General features: G+C 36.4%; 1 protein-coding gene across 4 annotated transcripts in view; it reads right to left on the bottom strand.

The window, feature by feature from the left end:
• The window catches only part of dpp6a (dipeptidyl-peptidase 6a), a 673440-nt gene that overhangs the window by 181207 nt on the left and 477668 nt on the right, over positions 1-14565 (bottom strand). For all 4 annotated transcript variants that reach the window (XM_067435535.1, XM_067435538.1, XM_067435537.1 and 1 more), the window contains one exon: positions 14301-14399. In XM_067435535.1, coding sequence (XP_067291636.1) covers positions 14301-14399 — 99 coding nt within the window. The remainder of the gene's footprint in view (positions 1-14300; positions 14400-14565) is intronic.

Raw genomic sequence — 14565 nt, 5'->3', positions numbered from 1 at the left:
TACCATATAAAAGTTTTGGGTCGGTAAGATTTAAAAAAAAAAAGAAATTAATAAATTCAAGATCAAGTGGCAGTGGAGATTTTTTTTGTGTTGCAAAAGCTTCACATTTTTAGATAAATGCTTCTAAATGGTTCTCCGGGAAGAAAATGGTGTTTGGGGGGTAAAATGTGTGGTATTTTGGCAAGGTTGTCAGCTAAAATTCGCACTCATGGGTCTATATATATCACATAATAGTCACTTCAACCCGCGGACATAGAAAACAACCCGTGAAAAAAGCGTGGACTTGGCAACACAGTGCAGTTGAGCTCTGTTGACATTTGACAATGTGTCACTCCGTTGCTCTGATTGGTTGTAGGTCTACCCAATTGATGTCTTTCCTGGTTCAGTTGAAACACACCCCATAATCACAGCGCAATGGAGCAGTTTCAGATTCATATTCTGACTAGAATTGAGTATGACCAACTCAGGCTATTAAATTACCACACTGTAACTGCTTTTTTGTTTGTTTTTGTCCTTTTGAAATCGGGTTAGTTTATTATTTTTAGATCTAAATGAAGTGTACACTTAATTCTTACAATTTTAACAATGTTTTTTTTTTTTTTTTGTGCTGAGTATTACAGGAGAGCACCTTTTCCCTTCATTGGATGAATACAAATCTAGTTGTACAGAGTATGGTGATGAGATGAAGATCCTACTAGACCAACTTCAATTACCAACATCAGGTAATTATTTAGCATGTGATATATTTTTGATTGAAGGTTGAATGGTGTCATCTCTCTGTCAAGCTAAGTCCTATGCTTCTCTTTGGATATAACTTGTTCCATATTTGTTTTTTTTTTGAATGATTGAGGAGTGATTGTTCTCCCAACATTCTGCTTTACCTTTTGACCTGCCTCGGCATACGGTTATGATTGAGAACATGGTCCACAATAGTGGCCCTTACTGTATCAGCAACATGTCTAATCTTTGCCTCTTTTGCCCATTCCACTGGTTTGCCTCTGTACCCTTCCACCACACATTCTTACTCTTACTCTTCTTCCAGGCTGTTGACCCTGTTTGTTTCCTTATTGTTCTTCCATTCTAATAAATTGTAACACTGTTGTCATCTGTCAATATATGCTTGTCAAATGAAGGTTAATGAGATGCATCTCTGAGAGCTATTTTAGAGAACTGGATGGGTCATTGGTTGATCTGGCCCTTTACATTTATCTTCATTAGTGAAATTCAAAATTCTTCTCCCCAATTCATCAATTTACGACACATTTACACGCACGCACGCACGCACGCACGCACATAATGGTTTTTATACTGTACAAACCGTATTTTCTATCCCCTTACACCGCCCCTACCCCTAAACCTGCCCATCACAGGAAACATTCTGCATTTTTACTTTCTAAAAAAAAAATCCTGTATGATTTATAAGCATTTTGAAAAGTGGGGACATTGTCCTCATATTTCACCCTCTCCTTGTAATACCTATGTCATACCAATGTCATTATACACATTTGTGTCCTGATATTTCACAAAAACATTGCAATTCGATAGTCCTTCAACCAATCAGACCAACAATCCATGGCTTCTCTATCCGTCATTGTGTTAAACCTGCCAATAGCGCACCATCGCAATAAACCTTTATATGATGGGTCTGGATTTCTGGATTTGTAACAGAAGCAGGATAAATTAAATTTACAGGTTTCCAGTTTGAACTGCAGGGAGAAATCAAATCGCCAGCAGACTGGATTAAGCCAGTCAAACTTGATGCACTATGGCGACTAGTTTAACTATTTTGCATTTAATAACAAGGAACTAACTGTATGTTTTGAGGGGTAAGATTCAATTCCATAGAGAATCATAAGCAATTGATAATGTAGGAAACACCAGGATGTTGCACAAACGGCAACCTCTGGTCGGGCCAATCACATCGTGACTAGAGTCGGTGGGCGGGGCTTGACATAATGACGGCCGAGTTGCGCTTGTGTGCTTCTAGTAAACAGAGAAGCTGGCAAACGGCTGCCTTTTGAATCAGCTTTGACGGCAATTCTGGAAGACTCTGAGTTAAGCTTTTCTCTGAGAAAAGAACAAATAACTGCACTGAAGTCATTCTTAAGAAGGGAAGATGTGTTCGAAGTTTCCAGACCAAACATCTTGATGTGGGTCTGGCTTGTCAGGCTAAAGCAAGTCCATAGCCAGTGTTGGGAGTAACGCATTACAAAAGTAATAAATTACAGTAACTTATTACTTTTTGCTGTAACGCAGTAGTGTAAGGCATTACTAATAAATTTTCAGTAATATTTTACTCAGTACATTTTCAGTAACGCTTGCGTTACCCCCACCCCCCGAAAACAATACAATAAAACGAAAAAGGAAAAGGAAAAAAAGACGCCATACATTAACGCATGAAAAATGCAAGTTATTACCTGTTCGTGTTCATTCAATAGCCACGTGTGGTGTCCAGGTTAGTAGCTAAAGTGGCTAAAGAAGGTTTAAAGGCTCTGTCGTTTCAAAGAATAGCACAACGACAAGCGCGTCGAAAGACGGACGAGAGACGAGGCGCGCGCTGCAGACCCAAACTATAGGCCTAATGCCTATAAACAACACTTGGGTGAAGATGACAGAATAAGACTACTGCACACCGTGACACCGTTGTTTAGATTTTTCATAATAATAAAGTATTTTAGTTCAGTTAGAGAACAGACCGTTCAAAAAAAACGGAAGGTGTCTGCTGCGTGTGATCTTGAGCTGACAGATGATCGCGGAAGATTTGGTTTCAAAGTGAAATGTAAAAGCGCCTATTAAAGGGGGTTTGTCATTGTGTTGTGTATTTCATTAAGAATAATAGGGTAATTCTAAACCAAAACTCAAATCTGCTTTGCCGCACAGAGCGCGCATTTACGAGCTGTCATTCACTGTGTGCGCGCGTTTTCAGTTCATATGGAAGCTTAACTTTTATAGGAATTCATTGAAAGCACTCGCTTTGCATCCGCTCCCGTTATTAATGCCCAAGCGGCAGTGCGCAAGTTCCTTTCGGTTAAATAGACTAGTGATTTAAAAGCCCAGATACCGGTGATGTCATCACACTTTGATTAGGTGGGAAAATGTCCCCACCGTCTCATCCCTACTGTACATTCGCGAGATGGATGCGCATTGCTTAGTTCATCAGAGATAAGGACAAGAACGTAGGCTAGTCAAATGCAAATGCAGTCAAATGCAACCTTTGTCTAAAACTGAAATAACTATCTCGCAACTATGTCGCAACAATAAGAAAAGAACAATTGTCATAACTTAGAGTTTACACAGTTCTGTTGTGTCTATGAACAGACCTAAGCTATTCCCAGATATTGCCAGATAATCACTTTACCTCTAAAAAATTAACTTAACATAGTTGGATCGTCATGATTTCTTGCATTGTCTTGAGCATTCACTTTTTTGCCAATTCTCTATTGTTAGCCTGGATAGCCCATGTCATTATGCTTCATCATATCGCCTTCTACTGGATGTAAAATGCTCTCTGCCTACATTTTAGAATGTTAAGAGCTACTTCTGTAGTTATTTTGGTGAAAGTAACTCAAAAGTAATACAGGAGTAATGCAACGCATTACAATTCTGAGACAGTAATATTGTAATGTAAAGAATTCCTTTTAAATAGCAGTAATAAGTAATCTATAATATATTACAGTTTGGAAGTAACTTGCACAACACTGTCCATAGCACACACGAATATTAGGTAAATTGGTCCGTTTTTAAGTGTATATTGAATTTAACTTATTTATAATCAACATTTCTCAGCAATTTGGGGATTATTTTCACCGAGCCTATTGCATTGGATTCTGGGATAGCATTCTACATGACAAATATGTACAATCCCACTTTTTCCCATCACTAATGTGCCCATGACGCATTAAAAAACTGTCAAGGCAGATAACTCACTAGATTTTGAAACAGCTTATATATGCTTCCTCTTATCTCCAGATAAAAGATCTCTTTACTCTCCCCTATCAGGCTTTTGCTGAGTTTAGTTGATAAATACATTGGAAGTTGAGGATTTATAGAGCTCTAATGCAAATTGTTTATCCTACACCATCATTTAAATTCAGTAGATATCTCACAACATGGTGCAGATGCATTTAATCAGCGACCTCTGTCGGTAGTGAGAGTTTTTCCACTCGGGGAAGCCGGCCTGCTTGAGTTTGCTGCTAACTTCAAATTATCACAAGGGGCAAGTCAATGACTCCCATCAAGGTTAAAACATATTTACTCCACAAATCGTACTCGTTTGCTCAACAGCATTCAGCGAATCTCTGTGTGTACACACTCGGCATATGCCGTGCTCCGCGCGGCTGCTTAGACTAAGGACACAGGGGTGGCCCATTAAAATGGAACCAGATGGTTTAGGCCACAGCAGGCATTAGCTCAGTTTAATTTCTCGTTGCAAGTGTTGAGTAATGTCGATTATGTATCTGTTTGATTTAGACTCCTAGCTAGAGAGGCAGATCAATGGGCTCCACTAATTATGCAATTATATAGCTGCTTTAGTACAATCATAATGGGGGCAGGCAGACAGAATCAAAATGAGAGAGTCTATTACAGCAAAAGCGAGACAGAGGACAAAACAGAGAGACTGCAAGATGATTCATGACAACGAAGATGAGTCGAGACCGATCTTAAAGTGTTAGATTAACCAAAAATGAACATTTGTCATCATTTACTCACCCTCATGTCATTCCGAACCCGTAAGACTTTTGTTCATCTTTGGAAAAGAAACTAAGATACTTTTATTATTCACTCCAAATATTAAAAATATATTGCTCATTTTCATGCTCGGAAAAGTTCATAAAGACATTGCAAAAGAAAACGGTGCCCTCTTTAAAGGGTTAGTTCACCCAAAAATGAAATTTCTTTCATTAATGACTCACCCCAATGTCGTTCCAAACCCGTAAGACCTCTGTTCATCATCAGAACAAAGTTTAAGATTTTAGATTTAGTCAGAGGCCTTTCTGTCCTTTGAATGTAAGTCAATGCCCACTTGCTGTCCACGTCCAGAAGGTAATGAAAACATCATCAAAGTAGTCCATATGTGACATCAGTTGGTTAGTTAGACTATTTTGAAGCTTCGACAATACATTTTGGTCCAAAAATAACAAAAAACACGAATTTATTCAGCATTGTCTCTTCCTCATTCCACAAATAAAGAATCAAACGGTCATGATTCAAGATTTGGATCCACGTGTCAACTGTCAAACTTCTGAAATCACGTGACATTGGCGATATGAATCATGAATCAATCAATTTGTGACCGTTTGATTCTTTATTTGAGGTTTGAAAACAAACGCGGAAGAGAAGACAATGCTGAATGAAGTCATATTTTTTGTTATTTTTGGACCAAAATGTATTGTCGACGCTTCAAAAGAGTCTACCTAACCAACTGATGAACGGAGGTCTTACGGGTGTGGAACAACATTGGGGTGAGTCATTAATGAAAGAAATTTCATTTTTGGGTGAACTAACCCTTTAATTAGAGAAACGATCACTATATATGATGAATAGATTTTTTTTTAGGCTTGTATTACCATTTATACCACGGGACTGTTGAATGCTTGAATCTGATTGGTTGACGAACGTTCTAAAGTGTGCAAATATTTTCAGGAAAATGCACGGCTAAAGTAGTTTTAAGCAGTTCTTGCCTGCATTACAGTTCCATATCACTTCTCCAAATCTTTTCAGTTATTTCAAAAGTCCTTACAGCATACAACAGATAAAGAGCCAAAACCCACAACAACACTGAACAAGCAAATTAATATAGTAAATAATAGGATAAAAAACGACAAATTATTTTCCGTCAAAATTTAATTTTAAGTGCAAAAAAAACATACTCTAGTCATTTTCTCCCACTCTCTCTCCCAATCAAATGCACAGACATACAGAACGGACACACACTCTTACAGAAACCTGTTGTCAGAGCTGCTCTGATGATTTTTTTCAGATCAGCAACTTAAAAGCTACATTACATTTCTCACTAGCGATGTAATAAACCGTCATGGCTGCATTACCACATTGGGTGTGCATTATTTTTCTAACAATTCAGCAGCCTGTCGCCAGTTATTCCTTACATAAATATCGACCAATGCACATGATTAAAGGACATCAACTATGATCCATTGAAGCTCAAACATGCTTGCTTGAAACACAAGAACCAGTCAGGTTCGTTCTCATTGTATGTTTGAGCTTACATTGATTACCCTCCATTGATTTTCAATAGACGGACAAAAAAATTAATATTATTATTATTTTTTTAATTTGCATTAAATTTGCATTTGCTTTAGCTCTGCAGCATATTTTGAATGATTGAATGATAATGCAATATTGGACCCATGGGTGGGGCGCAGAGTTGAATTGGTTAGCAAAAGTCAGTGGGTTTGGAATGAAATTATGGTGATTAAACGAAGACAGTTTTCATTTTTGGGTGAACTAACTGTTTCAGAGAGAACTTTCAGGATTGGATGTGATACTTTTTCTTAATAATAGCCCATGTTTCCTTGAAGGCAATGTAGAAATCTGAGTGTTAAATTGTTTTTCTTTTGTCAGAGCTTTACTACAAGAGTGGTTCTGAAAGCACTAGATTTCTGTGATGGAAGCAAGTGGTCGATGGATGGAGAAGCCCGAGGGAGAGAAAGGCTTTGCCTTTGTAAATAAATTACCTGTATCATTGATTCATTTATAGATTAATTCAGTATGAGCTGCATCAGCTGTGACGTTCTGACTTTGATTGATGAGTTGTAGAAACTTCTTTGGGGAAAAAATAAAAAGGGAAAACAAATTCTGGACCAACTCTGTATTAAAAAAAATTCAATTTCTGGCCTGTCCTTGAAAATCAAGTAATAGCTAATGTTCCAGACAGGAACTAAGGGCCACGTTTTCTGCAAATCCCCCGACTAAGTGCTTCTGACACTTTAACGAAGATCAAATAATCAGCCAATGATTATGAATTCACTGAAGGTGTCACAGGGAGCAGGGTAATTATATAAAAATGGTGACAAACCATGTCATGTTCCACATTTCCTACTCTTGAATGTTCAAAAAATGTTCAGGCTTCTCTTAATAACAACAATCCAAGGCCACATAAATGTAAAAAAATAAATAAAATAATAAATAAATAAATAAATAAATAATTTTAAAAAATGGTGGGAGAAAAATTACAAGGAATATTATTTTTCCAGAGCATCACTAAATCCCTAGAAATAAATACAAATCTATAAATTTAATTGTTTGTTGTGCACTTCTGAATCTATCTATCTGTCTGTCCGTCCATCTGTCCATATATTACACTTATATTATATATATATATATATATATATATATATATATATATATATATATATATATATATACACTCACCTTAAGGATTATTAGGAACACCTGTTCAATTTCTCATTAATGCAATTATCTAATCAACCAATCACATGGCAGTTGCTTCAAGGCAGGGGAGTGGTCCTGGTCAAGACAATCTCCTGAACTCCAAACGGAATGACAGAATAGGAAAGAAAGGTGATTTAAACTATTTTGAGTGTGGCATGGTTGTTGGTGCCAGATGGGCCGGTCTGAGAATTTCACAAGCTGCTCAGTTACTGGGATTTTCACGCACAACCATTTCTAGGGTTTACAAAGAATGGTGTGAAACATCCAGTATGCGACAGTCCTGTGGGCGAAAATGCTTTGTTGATGCTAGAGGTCAGAGGAGAATGGGCCGACTGATTCAAGCTGATAGAAGAGCAAATAACTGAAATAAAGACTGAAATAACCACTCGTTACAACCGGGGTATGCAGCAAAGCATTTCTGAAGCCACAACAGGCACAACCTTGACGTGTTGTCTCCGATGAAAAGTTTATAAAACTATCCTGTGTAAAATGATCACTACAGAGGCAGGTGTTGCTGGTGATCTTCAGCTCTCCATCAAAGTGGCTCTTCACAAAATGAATCCACCTCTTCATGATATGATCGTTTTTTCGGAAATTTTAATAAGGACACAACCTTTTTTGTAAGTGATCACATCCAGGTAATACACATTTCCGCAACGAAGGCATAGCTAGCTAGCAAATTGCAGCCTGTAGTATCTAATATTACTCGCAACTGAGCGGCAAACTGATGTGAATGTGCTCTAGTTATAGAGGCTCAGTGGCTCCAGTGCGTCATCGAAAATAGGGGCGGGGCCAGACTCAGAGGCTCCAGTGTGACATCGAGCCACCGTTTTATCCCCGCCTAGAAAACCCGGAGCACAGCAATGGTGAAAAAACTGTTTAACGGTCTAACTCCATAATGCATTACTAAAGAGTTCACAGACTTTGTTTTAGCAAAACATTTCTCACATGCATAATGCGTTTAGAATTTGTTTTATTTTATTGCCTTTACAGGGTCTTTAATTAAACACCCTCTAGCTGTGAGACTTACATACTGTGCCTTTAATCCAAAAAATAAAAATAAAAGAACAATATTTGCAATTTTAAAACTCATCATTGAAACAAACAGAGGCAGAGGTTCCTCATTACCTTTCAGTTCATTCCCTTCCGACAGATCTGTTTACCTTTGCTGGACTGACGTGAACGATAACGAGCTAAAATGATGGTGTGAAAAATGGGCAGAGCATCAATCAATACGAGAGCAGAGACATTGTGCCATAATTTCCAGCTAAATTACTCCACCCGCTTGCTAGGCGGTGAACTGAGCTTTGTTATGTTATGAATCAAAGCCAGATGAGATGAATGACTGTGAGCGCTGAGTTAATGTTCCTGTGTGAGAGTGATGAGGGTCTGCTGATGCCTCCATATAGCTGCAATGCAAGAACATGAACAAAATTGTAATGAAAGAAATTATCATCACTGTGGATTAAATATGCCACAACATGACAACCAAGATACATACTAAATAAATTTTATTTTTTTAATCTTTTTTTATTACCCTCATGTCTTTTAAAACCTTGGCTCTATGCATCTTTTATTATTTGGATGGAGACTTATTCAATAAAATGTGAATGGTATCCAACCCTAATGGACAGTATTCTTTTTTAGGTAAAAAGGAAAAGAAAGATAAAAAGAAACATGCATGGGTGAATTGTTCAGAAGATTATGATGCAGGGTGAATATTCCCTTCCTTTCTTAAAGGAGCTTTATATAAGAAGTTTGTATGTATTAAACTTTTTTATTCCCAACTGTTTGTAACGAAACCTAAAAAAAAAGAGACCTTCTCAGACTTTCCTTTTTGTTGTGTGTTTATTTTGTTATTAAGACGAAAGCGTGCAGCAAATATTAATCTAAACATCGCTCTCAGCAGTTTAGCAATTAAAAGAAGTATATTGGGGCTTTGGATAACTTTTACGTTACGTGTGCATGAGCAATAAGTAACTGTTCAATTAAAGGCCATCAGTGTCGCTAATAACAAGGGTTTCTGAATTTTTCATATAGCCATTTTAAAGGACAACTCCGGTGAGAAATGAACCTAGGGGTAATTAACAGATGGTTACCGAGTAGATCGTTCTGTGGGATGCGTTCATGAAAATGTAAAGAGTTTTATCTCTAAAAACAGATCAGCACATAACGCCTATGGGGCACAGGGTAGTAAAATTAAAACGCTAGTTAAAGGGTTACTTCAGCGATTAGCATATGGCTTTGTATCAGTAGAAACCCAGGAGTATATTCAAATGATTGTGCTTCAAAATACAAAAACACATTTTCTGTCTTTTCTCAGTCTAGAAGGCACCAAATTCAAAAATAATTTCAAATTTCTACTACATTAATGACCCAGTTTAAATACAGATTCATCTTTCCAGTGATGAAGTACCCCTATAATACCACCAACAAGACTAAAAATAGCCTCACACTAACACGGTAGTATTATGAGGGTCCCTACATGCAAACCGAAGGATTGAGAACTTTGTAAGTGTAGAAACAATTTAATAAGAAGATACTTTAAAAACAAAGTACATTACGCGATTACGGACAGGCGCCATCTTGAAAACAGCCTCGACGAGTCGAGCCACGAACGCTGTGCTAAGTGATGAACTGTGACTTGGAATCTCATATGGTCCGTTGTTTCCGGAAGAAATCACTGAACGCAACAGAGAAAATAAATAAATAAAAATAAAAATGTCCTTGTCATTAGATTTAACTTAATTCCTATCGACCAGCTCACTTAGCACAGTGTTCGTGGATCAACTCGTTGAGACTGATTTCCAAGATGACTGCTGTCTGTAAATGCGTAATGCACTGTCTTTATAAAGTATCTTCTTATTAAAATGTTTGTACACTTACAAAGTTCTCAATGCTTCGGTTTGCATGTAGGGACCCTCATTATGCTACTGTGTTAGTGTGAAGCTATTTTGATCTTTGTTAGTGGCATTAACTAGCCATTTAATTTCACTTACCCTGTGCCCCATAGACAAGCGTTATAAGCTAATCTGATTTTAGAGATAAAACTCTTTACATTCGATTTTCATGAAAACGCATCCCAGAGAACGATCTACTTGGTAACCATCTGTTAATTACCCCTAGGGGCATTTCTCACCGGAGTTGTCCTTTAATAATAAATTATTATAGTTTTTTTTTTTTTTTACAAATAACTTCAGCAAGCTTTTGGCAGCAAGCTTTTGTGCACAATATGTCCAAGACTAAGTCTAAAACTAGAGCTTTCTGAGGTTTGAGTATGCAGGCGCTTCCATATCTGCACAGCCGCAAAGCTGCTGATTAGAGGAGACAGCTCAATAAAGCTCAAACCAAATCAGACTGCTTGATTAATCTATCCACTGATAAATGCCTTCCTCTTTTTGCATTAAACCATCAGTTTGTATGCAGAATAGACATCACAATCCAGACACATAGACACAAAGATTTAATCACTCTCATTCTAACCTAATTGAGAATTGTAGAACTGTCCCAAAAACTATTTAGAACCCACTTAAAAAGGCTGAATGGTTATTCCATTAGATATAACATCAAAGCAGGACATCTGAGCTTGAATGCTTGAATTTTCACATAACTTTACTTTTCTGAGCCATTTCAACTTTTAATCAATTGTTTTGGTGATTTTTTCCTTGTGAAAAAGAATTGTGCTTAATTGCATTGGATAGTGTGATTCAAACCTTAAAGGTATATGGTGTGGGGTTATTTAATATTAAAGTTGACATATTTTGAATGTACAAAATTGCAACTTCATCATCACAAATGTTCAACAATATTGTAACAAATATATATTTAAATACATTATGTAATTTTCAATAGTAATTACAATAAATATTTTTTAGCATGCAAATTGTTCACCATAAATGCTTGTCAGGACATTCAGCAATGCAATTTAATTATATGACAAAGACAATAGAAGTAATAATTATGAAATGACCTTTTTTTTTTTTTATTAACTTTTTCACTCAGCTGCCAATTTGTATACTAAATTTAATTTAAGGTTTAAATTGTTAATTCTAACATGTAATAATTAGGGCTGTCAAAATTAACGCGTTAACGCAAATTAATTTTAATGGCACTAATTTTATTAATGCACGCATTTTCTGTTTGATTCATGGCCCATAGTTGGAGAAATTGAGATCAGCCATAGAAGTAAAGGATGCAGCAGCAAACATTAAAGGTGGGATAAGTGTTATTTCAAAACCGTTTTAGAAAAAGGACACGGGCAGAGTGGAATAATAAACTTGTAGCCAATCAGCAGGTAAGGGGCGTGTCTACTATTGATGGTGAGAAGAGCGCTCGCTCACGCTCTGTCCACGTCATTATTCAAAACACACGAGTCACACATGACAGACATTAGCCGAGAACTAGCCTAATATATGCTGCTTGACTATGTTCGTGTGTCATGTTCACTTGTTAGTCCATTTGCGATCGTATTGTGTCTCACTTCAGCGATGATAAAGACCCGTTCATTTCAACACCGTATGGAGCATCTAAATCTCCTCATTGTTTGTGTTTTTGTGATGGCAGGGATGAATTTTTCATTGAATATTTGACCTGGATTAGATACACAGAGATTCTGCCATAGCCGTTGATGCCTCTGGGTTACCTATGTGTGGGGCGGAGCTATCAAAATAGGGGCGAGACCCTTTTGGGGGTAGGGGCGTGTTTGTTTTGGTGATTTGAAATATCAACAACGGTTACCAGATAGCACTGACCCCACCTTTAATGGGAAAAGAAAAGGGTTAACAATAAAATGAATCTGAAACAAGTGCAGTTATAGCCTACATAAGCTACCATATATTCTGCTTAACTTTTATTAGACTCCAGGTCGAAAGAAAAGTGTGTTTTTACACTGAGCACATTCTCTGCAGTCTAAGCGCGATACACTGAAGCTCACTCTCGCTCATGTCCGAGGTAACGTTAAATCATTAACACCATAAAATATAAAATAATAATAATTATTAATAATATATTTTTGCATATGGTTTACCTGAATCTATTAAGGTCAGCATCAAGTACATTGGTCAATAAACTGAGATTGAATGCATAAATATATTTGATTTATTTAACATTTAATTATTGGAGGTTTGCATTTCACAGATTTTCACAGAGGAATACTGAATCTTTTTTTGTTCTCTTTTTTTCTTGTGCAAATGATATTAGTAATTGTACGGTCACATTTAGCCTATACTTACAATAACCATCATGTTTACACACAGCGACTCCACACTTTTGATTTTTTTATATTACAATATTGGGACAAGAGAGCTGTTAGTCAATAAAGGGGAAAACAAAGTAACTTACGTTGCTTATTTGAAAAAGTAACTCAGGTATTGCGTTGTAAATTTTAAAAGTAATGCATTACTTTACTAGTTACCTGAAAAAGTGATCTGATTACATAACTCAAGTTACTTCTAATGAGTTAACCACAACACTGGTCAATAATATTAATTATAAAATGTGGCTTTCATACATTCATTTTTTTACTCACACACAATCCTGTCATCCAGCCATTTCCTACTTTTCTCTTTCATCATCATCCTTTTCACCAAAAATGTAATTTAGGTGGACAGATCAATATAGTACAAACAACAACAGACGCAGAACAAAACAAACCTGTTGTCTCAGGATAAACCAGGGTCTGCTTTGTTGCTCAGCTTTTTTCACTGGGGTTTGTTACCCCAGGTATCGCTATATTATTATTTTTATTTAATTTTTTTTGTTAATCTTTGCTATTGCTTCGATGTGAATGAACAAGCGTGCCATTATTTGTTGCGTAATGATGTGTTTAAGTGAAAATACACCAGAAATGCACAGATTCTGTGCAATACGCTGCATAATGACTCAAGAGTTGAGTATTCACGCTAAATCTACGCATATTTGACTTACACACACTTCCCCAGTAAAGTGAGTCAACATATTAAGTAACCTGCCAGATTGTCTAGTGATTTTACAGCGTCACTCGCCAAAGTTTTTACCCACATTCGGCGGGTTATCAACTTTTGGTAACACTTTAGAATAATGGTCATTAGTTAACATTAGTTAATGTATTAACTAACATAAACTAACCATGAGCAGTACGTGTTCATCTTTGTTAACATTAGTTAATACAAATCCAGCTGTTCATGTTAGTTCACATTGCATTAACAAATGTTAACATGATTTTAATGCACTAGTAAATGTTGAAATTAACATTAACAAAGATAAAGAAATGCTTTATAGGTGCAGTTTATTGTTAGTTGATTATTAATTATTAATGTATTAATGTTTTATTAATTTTTATTATTGATGTAATGTATTATTATTAATGATTATTAATGTAGTTAACTATTGTTAACTAATGACCATTATTTTATAATGTTACCAACATTTTAAACATGTATTTTCCATAATCTATTTCTACTCAAATGCAATTAACATGCAACTATGTGTTCGGAAATATTACATTCAGTTCGCACTTAAATATATTATTTTAAAGTATTTTTGTTTTGTTTTCTGTAAGGGTTAGTAGACATACAAAGTGTAAATTGGAAGCCTCTTCATTTGGTCATTGAGATTTTATTTGGGTCAGTATAAGATCGTGATTCTCAAATGCTCAAACTTGATTCTCAAATGCTTGAAATTCATGACTATGATAAAAAAAGGTGGAATTCGTTTCAACTTGAAGAGGAAATTAGTAATGCACGACCTTGTATTCTGCTGCCCCTCTGAATTGATTATGTGCACAATGAGAATTATACTACGTTTGTGACTCAATGCTCAGATAATCTCTGCAATCGAATTAGATACTGGACAGCTAATGGAAGAACGACGCTGGAGGAAATCAAATGTCTGCTGATGAGAACACTTACTGCTGATCCACTTTGAGTTTGGGTCGTGAACTTTGAAGTCTTTCTTGAAGATTTCTTCCACTGTCACTTTTCCCTTAAAGGCCAGGCTATCGTCCTCACCTACAGGGAGAAAAATAAAAACAGAAAATACTTTTAGCAACAAGACCTCAAAGTTTATTTGGTGCCACTCACAATCTTCACGCCTCCACCATCTCCTGCTCAGTGCATGTCAAAAACTCTCAGTTTTTCAGGTTCACGGGAGGCAAACTGTATCTGCATTGTGCTG

This window comes from Pseudorasbora parva, chromosome 24 (assembly GCF_024679245.1).
Source record: "Pseudorasbora parva isolate DD20220531a chromosome 24, ASM2467924v1, whole genome shotgun sequence".
Taxonomy (NCBI): Eukaryota; Metazoa; Chordata; class Actinopteri; order Cypriniformes; family Gobionidae; genus Pseudorasbora; species Pseudorasbora parva.
The sequence above is the reverse complement of the archived record's forward strand: the minus strand, read 5'-3'. Positions and strand labels throughout refer to the sequence as shown.